Below are 9084 nucleotides of genomic sequence, written 5' to 3'. Positions count from 1 at the left end.
CTCTCCAGTATGGATTTTGTGATGTTTGTTAAGGTCTGACTGCTGAGTAAAGGCCTTGCTACAAACATTACATTGGTAAGGTTTCTCTCCAGTATGGATTCGGAGATGTAGGATAAGGCTTGCGTGGTGAGTAAAGGATTTGCCACATTGTTTGCATTGGTAAGGCTTCTCTCCAGTATGGATTCGGAGATGTTGGATAAGTCTTGTGTGGCGAGGAAAGGATTTGCCACATTCTTTGCATTGGTAAGGCTTCTCTCCAGTATGGATTCTGTGATGTTGGATAAGGTTTGAGTGTTGAGTAAAAGATTTGCCACATTCTTTGCATTGGTAAGGCTTCTCTCCAGTATGGATTCTGTGATGTTTGGTAAGGGTTGAGTGGTGAGTAAAGGATTTACCACATTCTTTGCATTGGTAAGGCTTCTCTCCAGTATGGATTCTGTGATGTTGGATAAGGGTTGAGTGGTGAGTAAAGGATTTGCCACATTCTTTGCATTGGTAAGGTTTCTCTCCAGTGTGCACTCGCTGGTGTTGAATTAGTGCTGAGTGCCTGGTAAAGGCTGTGCCACACTCCTTACAAATGTAACCTTTCTGTCGGGCATGGATTTTCTTATTGATATGTAGTCTTGATGACTGACTAAGTATGTTCCCAGGTTCATTGCATGTGTATGGGCTTTTCCCCACATGAATCCTCTTCTGATCACCAGCACTGGAGGACTGGTTAAGTATTTCCCTACATGTGTCATATTTAGAGTTATTCTCTCCTAAATGTATACTCTTACATGTAATGAGGTTGGCGCTTTGATCAGAGACCTCCCCACATGGATGCCATTCACCACCGTAGTCTGGAATAGGAGTCCCCAGGTGTGCTTGACGCCCCTCACTGTCCCCATCCTTGTTCCGGTCTCTCATTAACTGTCCATCTTCAAGGGCACTACCTTTATATCCATCCACTGACCCTCTTTGGATAGAAGTTCCTATAAACGTCTCTGAAAGGAGGCTGTCCGTTTCATTTGGAAATACAGCTGAAAGGTAAAATTGAAAGTAAAGGCATTCCACTTGCTACTGTCTGATGCTTAGAATTAGAATTTGTCATACACAAAACTGAAATCAGAAAAACTCAACTTCAGGAAAAAGGAATCACTACTTTTTCTTTTTCTTAAAATACTTTTCTTTTTTAATGTTTATTTCTTTTTGAGAGAGGAAAAGAGAGTGTGAGAGAGGAAGGGGCAGAAAGAGAGAGAAACACAGAATCTGACGCAGGTTCCACTCTCTGATCTGTCCACACAGAACCTGATGGGGGACATGAACACACAAACGAGGAGATCATGACCTAAGGTTAAGTCTGACATTTGAGTGACTGAGCCACCCAGGAGCCACAAATCATTAGTTTTCACATCATTCAGAAAGTATGTTAATGTAATCTCCATCTTTTTTAATAATGCTATTGTTGGCATATTTTGCAACTTTAATTCTTGTTTGTATGTTTAGAAATGAAAGGCTTTGGGGCGCGTGGGTGGCTCAGCGAGGGTTGCGTGTCTGACTCTCGGTTTCAGCTCAGGTCGTCATCTCATCCTTTGTGAGCTCCAGCCCACATCTCCGTCTGCACTGACAGTGTGGAGCTTGCCTAGAATTGTCTCCTGTCTCTCTGCCCCTCCTCCCCTCTCTCTCCACCTCTCAAAGTAAATGGGAAAAAGAAAACCTCAAAAGAAATGAACGCTTTTGCTTGAGTGATTCTGAAAATTGAGTTATACCCTTAAATTCTGTGTAATAATGTCTTTTAAGTGCTAAATACATAGGGGCTTTCATTAGGGATTTCCGGGGTTGATATTGATGAATATACGTTGCAGTTTTCCTCTGCATGAAAACCAGCTAATAAATCAAAATAGGCCCTCTTTCATGGTTACACACTGAGATTTTAGTCTAAGAGCTACAGAGGTGGGTATGTGGCTCAGTAGGTGAAACGTCGGCCTTGGGCTCAGGCCGCAATCTCAGAGTCTAGGAGTTGGAGCCTTGGGGAGGACTGTATGCTGACAGCTCAGAGCCAGGAGCCTGCTTCAAGTTTGGGTTGTCCCTCTCGTTCAGCCCTCAATGCCTGCTCTATCCCTCAAAAATAAACATTACAAACGATATTTAAAAGTTTTTGATACAATGAATCATAATGTAATCTCATATACAACTTCTCAGTACGTGAAAACATATATGACAAAGTCACAGGAACATCCTATTATACATGACAAAATTATAAAATGATTCAATGATTAAGAAAAAATGAATAGAGATTTTATTATAGGCTGCAAGTTTTGAATTCTAAATGTTCTATCTTCTTTGTGATATTAATTTGGTAGAAATTCTAGGAAAATAGGAAGAAATTTAAATTATTTTACGATTGATGAATGGAACATATAGAGTGGAAATTTTGTATTTTAGTTAATGCCATCAAAAATGAACTTTCCTTACTTTTTGTAAGTTTACCTTAATTAATGTTGAGACAGAGACCAAGTAGGGGAGGAGCAGAGAGAGAGGGAGACAGGATTCCAAGGTTGCTCTGTGCTGTCATCACTGAGGCCTGTGGAGGACTCAGACTCACTGACTGTGAGATCATGACATCAGCTAAAGTCAGATCCTTCAGCAACTGGTCCACATATGCGCCCCCAAAATGGAACTTTTGAAGTGAAATAAAGGGTTAGATTTTCTCATTTTAGGGAGGTTCTTTATTAACTGATAAACCTGGTGGGTCTTAATTTTGTATGATTAGGATTAAAGCCTCCATATATTGGAAAGCATTAAGCAGAATTTAGATGGCCTCTGTCCCCTGTTCCTGGGATTTCTGCACCAAATCCCAATATGCCTACCGCTACCCTGACACACTTCTCCCTCAAGGCAAACACTCAGAAATGAACAAATATAGACTTCCTCAGAAACACAGAGAAAACCCCAAGCTCTCAAAGCAATGGAGAGCCAATGAGATTATGGAGGCCCTCACTGTGGACGTGAAGGAACTTTAAGTGGAACTGAAGGAGAATCCTTAGAGATTTGTGAGAGTGTGATGTATTGGAAAGCAGATGTGCCTCTGTGAAACGTATTGACATAAAACGAGGTTTTACAAACTGATTTCCATTCCAGAATGGCTGCTCAAATCACATTGCATGGCCTTTCTTCATCCTTCACATTTGGATCTGACCTCTGTCATCTGCCTCATTCATTCCCACTTACCTGGGTATGAGGGTACTGTCGCCTTTCTCTTCACATCCCAAAGCTCCGTCTTTTGTTCCAAAAAGATGACAAGGTCTGGCTTTGACACAACAAGACCTGTTTGTTAGAACAGAAGAATAGAGTATTGCTGAAAATTCTACCTTTCAACCCAGTATTGAAATCAGTTGGGAAAAGGGGACATTCTGGAATTCTGGAAAATCATGCCCAAATGCTGTTGCCCAACAGCCCCTTTGGAACACACAGGATGGATTTCCAAGTCTCACATCCTGATCTCCAATTCTGAGTCTTACCACTACCAACATGAGTAGTATTTTATATGGAAGATGGAAATATCATTTTATGCCACTCACTACTTAGAAAGGCCATCCCTCTATGAAATGATGATGTGACTCTAAGGAAGGGAAATCTCACCTGAAAGGAAACATCATGAAGACTTTTCTCTATATCTGCCAACCTCCCCTTCTTTCTTTACTGTAGGGATTTGAATCCCAGGCATGCAAGAGAAAGCTTCTAAGAGACAGTCTCCACAGGAAGGAACAACACCCTTGAGTGGGGCTTGGGAAATCTAGAGGGAGATAGCCTCACCCAAGAAGACGAGGTGTCCGTAGGTCTCTAACATCACATCTCTGTACAGTTCCCACTGACTGTGGGTCAGGCATCTCCACTCCTCCTGAGAGAATTCGACGGCCACATCCCTGAAGGTCAGCAGTCCCTACAACAAACACCACAGTTACCAAGTGGACACAGCAGGAGGTCCTAATGGTACCTAAGATGCAGGAGGGAGATCATGTCACCAGCTGGACCCTGTGACCCGATCTGCACTGCTTACCTGCATGTGCCCACAGACCTCAGTCCCTCATTATACTTAGCCTTTTATTTACACCTCCCTTTTACTGCAGGAAAAACACCCATGAGCTCAGTGTGCTGTGGTGGAAATACATAAGGTAATGACTGCCCTGGGGAAGCGCTGACATGGCTCAATTTGGGCTTAGCCCCTGAGTCACATCTAGGACTAGGAGCAGAGAGAGAGAAAGACACAGAATCCAAAGCGGGCTCCAGGATCTGAGCTGTCAGCTACGAGCCCAACACAGGGCTCAAACTCATAAACTGAGAGATCATGTCCTGAGTTGATCTTGGAAGCTCAGCTGAGTGGGTCATGTGGTGTCTCTTTCTTAATGGAAAGTTTTGATGAGTTATAGATATACTTATCATATTCTAACATTCACAGCAGTGCAACGGAGATCTTATTAAAATGCAGATTTTGTTCAGGAGTTCTGGGAAAGGTCTCTGTCCACATTTCCAACAAGGCAGTAGTCTTTGAATCAAGGGATTCATATTTCAATAACAAAGAGGAAGAATTCAATGACAGGAACACTTGGAGGACATGGAATTGAATGGGATCATAGCAATTACAAGTTCTACTAGACTAGCAAGAAAGGCAACAAGGTTTAAAAGCATTTCCTGGTTAGTAGAGAGCATCTACCAGTTTCTCATAAAGTCATGGAAAGCAAATTATAATAATCTAAGAGAACACATGATTCTTCCATTTTTTGTGAATCTTTTATCAAGCATTCGGTACACGGTACAGATCAGATTTTAACTCAGGTAAACTGACCTACAGTCAGTTCCTGTAGAAGGACACACAGGTTAATACACCCAATGGACCCTAAATCAATGTTCATACCGGTGTCAAACCTGAGAATGATGGTCAGAGGTGTGCACACAAAACCAATCTACCTTTACACCTTCCATGCAGACATCCATACCTTTGGCAAGTAGTTATATAAGATTAGAAGTGATAGAATAGAAAATTATCAGGGTGACTAAAAACAAGCTTTTTTGGGTTTTTTAAAATGTTTTATATATTTTTGATACAGAGAGAGACAGAACATGAAAGGGAAAGAGGCAGAGAGAGAAGGAGACAAAGAACGAAAGCAGGCTCCAGGCTCTGAGCTGAGAGAGCCTGACGTGGGGCTTGAACTCACAAAGGTGAGATCTGACCTGAGCCGAAGTTGGAGCCTTAAACAACTGAGCCACCCAGGTGCCCCTAAAAACTAGTATTAACGAGCACGTTTCCTGGGTCATATACTTAACCATCTTAACCAAATAAGTCTCCTGGCACCTTGAAAGCCTTTTAAAAAATGTTTATTTATTTTGAGAAAAAAAGATTGCTCACACAGAAAAGGGAAAAAGAGAGAGAGAGAGAGAGAATCCCAAGAGCCCTCCTAAGGTTACCATGAAGCCTGACATTGGGCTCTATCTTATTAGCCTCGAGATCATGATCTGCACTGAAATTGAGTGAAGACACAAGTAACTGAGCCACTCAGGTGCCCCTCATTGAAACGGGTGCCTGTTTCAATCATCATTAGTGCTCTCTGGTACTTCGGGATTTTAAGGTGCCCAAACATGTTAATTAAGTGATTCATCACTTTCTAAAAACACAAAAAAGTACAAACAAGAGTATGTCTGTGTCATAACTACAAAGAAAATAAAAACCTATGGGATGCAGGTCTGACTGACTCAGAACCTCTACTCCCGGAGATCATTACAGCTACTACACGGAAGTGAGAACCTTCGTTGCCACACGAAAAGTGACCTCAGATGGGCCACGTTTAAATAAATGCTCAAGAAAGTATTCTTGAGGCCTTTTGGGTGAGTGAGGCTGACCTTATTAAAGCACTGGGACAGGGTCTGTGGGTAGAATGAGCAGCAGTGTGATTGTGAGGAGCCATTGATCATGTACTTTAAGCTGTGGGGTGGACATAAAAGTTTCCCAAGGGATTTTCATAGGAAAAGAAAACTCAGTGGATCCTGAGAGTTCAGGCCATGGTCAAGTGAAGCTAGCTTTTTCCCTCTCGAAAGCATTAACATTAAAGCACCTGTACATTCCTTGCACCATATCCTCCTCTGCCAGTCTCCAGTATTTCCCAGGGGGTTGCAAGTTGTAAGAAAATGGGATTTTATCTACATTTGTTTTGCCTTTGTTCTCCTCACCAGAAATGGCCACACCAGGGTGCCTGGGTGCTCAGTCAGTTAACCATCTGACTCTTGATTTCAGCTCAAGTCAAGGTCTCATGGTTTTGTGAGTTTAGCCCGGAATTCAGGCTCTCACTGACCCTGTGGAGCCTGCTTGAAATTCATGCACTCTGTCTGCAATTCCACTGCTCCCAGTCTGTCTCTCTCAAAAGAAATAAACTTTAAAAAAACTAGAGGGAAAGAGAAACGGGGAGAAAGAAGATTCCAGTTTAAATATGATGGTGTTTGGAAATCACTCAGGGAATCTTCCTAAAATCATTTCACCTGATCAGAAGGAAAATATGAACATTACAAAAGAGAAATATGGCAGAGAGCATAAAGCCCCATAAAATAAGATAACAACAGATAACGGGAAACAAATTGATCGCAGTGCCTCAGGCACACCTCCGGACACAGGATCACCTGTGTGTTCTTGGGACCCTCAAGCAGTAAATCAGAATATAAACAACTTTAAGGATACAGTGGATTTATACACCCTTCAATCACATAGAGTTTCCATGTCATGTAGTATCTAGAATATTTTCAAGTGTCCTTTCCACAATCGAAGGAGCAGGAATATTCTAGGGCATTCTGTGCCTCATACCATGGTATGTGTTTGTGCTTTTCGTAATCCTATTCTACCCAGAGCAGTGAAAGTGTTGATTTCAGACCGAAACGGGAACAGTTCTCCTTGAGTGAAACCCCAGGACCAGATTCCATCAGCAACAGGAAACAGATGCAACACCCTCCTGTCTGAACCTGTCACTAAGGGACTATTTTCAATATATGTAGGAATTTAATTCAAAGTGACAAGTGTTGTTGCCCAAAGGAAGCCAGGTTGGAGAGAAGGGAGAGAAGTCCCTGGGGGTACAGAGGAGGAATGTTCTAAACACTTAACCTTGAGTATCATTTCTGAGAAGCTTAAAAATTAGGTGAAAGCATAAAGCAGAACCATCAGAACCAAAAAAAAAAATCTTTTTTTTTCTTAATTTCTCTTGTAGCCGTATTCTCACACTGAGGCTTTTCTTTCCAGGAAACAACTTTATTCCTCCTGGCACCTCTCAGCTGCGTTAGACCCAAAGATCTGAGCCCTGAACACCACTTGGCATAGTTTTTTATATATGTTGTGCTCCCAGATATGGTCACACACAAACATGCAGTGCAGCCACGTGGTCTCTTATTACAAGGTCAAGACGGATGTTGTCAGTACTCATGGAGCAAGGTTTTTATTGTTTCATTCTTTTGGGAAGACAGAGAGAAAGAGAGAAAGAGGGAGGGAGAAAGAAAAAAAATGCACACTGAGGGAGAAAAACAGAGGAAGAGCATGAGAATCTTCACTAGGCTCCACGTGCAGCAGGAATCCTGACTCAAGGCTGGATCACAGGTCCCTGGGATCACGGCCTGAACTCAAATGGAGTCCGATGCTCAACTGGCAGAGACACCCAGGTCTCCACAATATCTACATGTGTGAAATTTCCGGAGAAAAAGACAACAGGACCTCTGGAGAGGCGCACAAGGCTTACCTGAGAACTGGCCATTTCTTCTTTCATCTTCTTCTCTATGTTTCTTTCTCAGAAGATCTTTGTGGAGAAATCCCAGCTCAAGTAGGAGAAAGTTGTCTGAAAAGCCAGCAAAGCAGTCTTTTCACTGGTAAACTGCTGGCCTGCAGGCAGGACTTTCAAATGCAGAGAAGGGACAACTTCCCAGCCTTCCTGTCAGGAACAATTGAGAAACTATGAGCTCCTACTTGAAGACCCATCTCTGAGATTGCCTTCTCTGCATTGGGGGGGGGGGGGACATCCCTGTTGGGAGGCACCCTGGACTCCAGGTTGAGAGAAAATTCCTGGTGAGGGTAAGGCAAGTGTGCCCAGTGTCTTGTCGCCAGGCAGCGACCACTATTTACCCTCCTGGAACTATCATTTCTGCTTGGGCACCAACCCTCGGACTGCTTTGCTGATTAGTGTCAGGAGCAGACTGTCCCCCTGCCCTGTCCCTGAGGCGTGATTGCACCTGGTCAGGGAAAAGATGAGCAAACTCGATACACCCGAATGTGACTAAGGAAAGCCACCTAGAATTTTCCTCCTAGCCGAGCAGTTATCTGATAAGTGACTTTTTTGTACTCCTGGATGTCGTTGCAAGTCACTATCATGATAAATGTCAAAAATGGATCATTTGTCTTGGGACAGTGAGAGCAGACATTGTGTCTCCTGGGGATCCTGTTTTTCTGGGTACCTTCTCTTAGAGCTAGAAACAGCCTACTGACACTTACTCATGAAAAACTGACCTTTACTAAAGATTGCTGTTTGCCTCATGGCTAAGATCTCTTTCTTAAGGCTCTACCAGAGGTTTTGTAAATCTTGCTCTTCTGCATCCTATGGGGAAAAAAAGTACGCTTAAAAAATACCTCCCCTCCCATATAATAGCAGGAGTGCCTGTAGCTGTTTTTTTGACAATCATTATGACTAAGATTAGAATTGTAACTTCTGCAGAATCCCCGATCTGCAAAATTGAGTTGAAAAAATTATTTATGAGAAATCATTTACTAACATGCCCTGCTCATTCTGCTCCTTGTTCCTCTCACTATAATTAAAGCTAGAGAATCAGACAGAGCAGATGCCTGCCTGGGGATCACAAAGAAACTTGAGCTATCTCACTTCCTTTCGCTAACACCATCCATCCTTCAGGGACCCCTGGACCTGTGGGAGCTGGACTCTGGCACCTCCCTTCCCACAGAGCCCACAAACTCTGCTTGAGTACAGAAAACGGCTGCTACTTGGACCTCAATCTCCCCAACTCCTCTACAGGAGACCTGCTACCTCTCCTTGTCGAACAGCCTGCACTCTACTCTCATAGGTT

The 9084-nt window shown here is 42.9% G+C and overlaps 1 protein-coding gene across 1 annotated transcript in view; it reads right to left on the bottom strand.

Annotated features, from left to right (window-relative positions):
• Nucleotides 1–909, bottom strand: part of LOC115292557 (zinc finger protein 879-like) — a gene marked incomplete at its 3' end in the record, with an annotated part of 1208 nt that extends 299 nt beyond the window's left edge. The window contains exons 1-2 of the mRNA XM_029940625.1: nucleotides 780–909; nucleotides 24–539 (exon numbers count right to left, since the gene is read on the bottom strand). Coding sequence (XP_029796485.1) covers nucleotides 24–539; nucleotides 780–909 — 646 coding nt within the window. The remainder of the gene's footprint in view (nucleotides 1–23; nucleotides 540–779) is intronic.
• Between the last annotated feature and the right edge of the window lie 8175 nt (nucleotides 910–9084).

The sequence above is a fragment of the Suricata suricatta genome, chromosome 5, assembly GCF_006229205.1.
Source record: "Suricata suricatta isolate VVHF042 chromosome 5, meerkat_22Aug2017_6uvM2_HiC, whole genome shotgun sequence".
In the NCBI taxonomy this organism is placed as follows: domain Eukaryota; kingdom Metazoa; phylum Chordata; class Mammalia; order Carnivora; family Herpestidae; genus Suricata; species Suricata suricatta.
The sequence above is the reverse complement of the archived record's forward strand: the minus strand, read 5'-3'. Positions and strand labels throughout refer to the sequence as shown.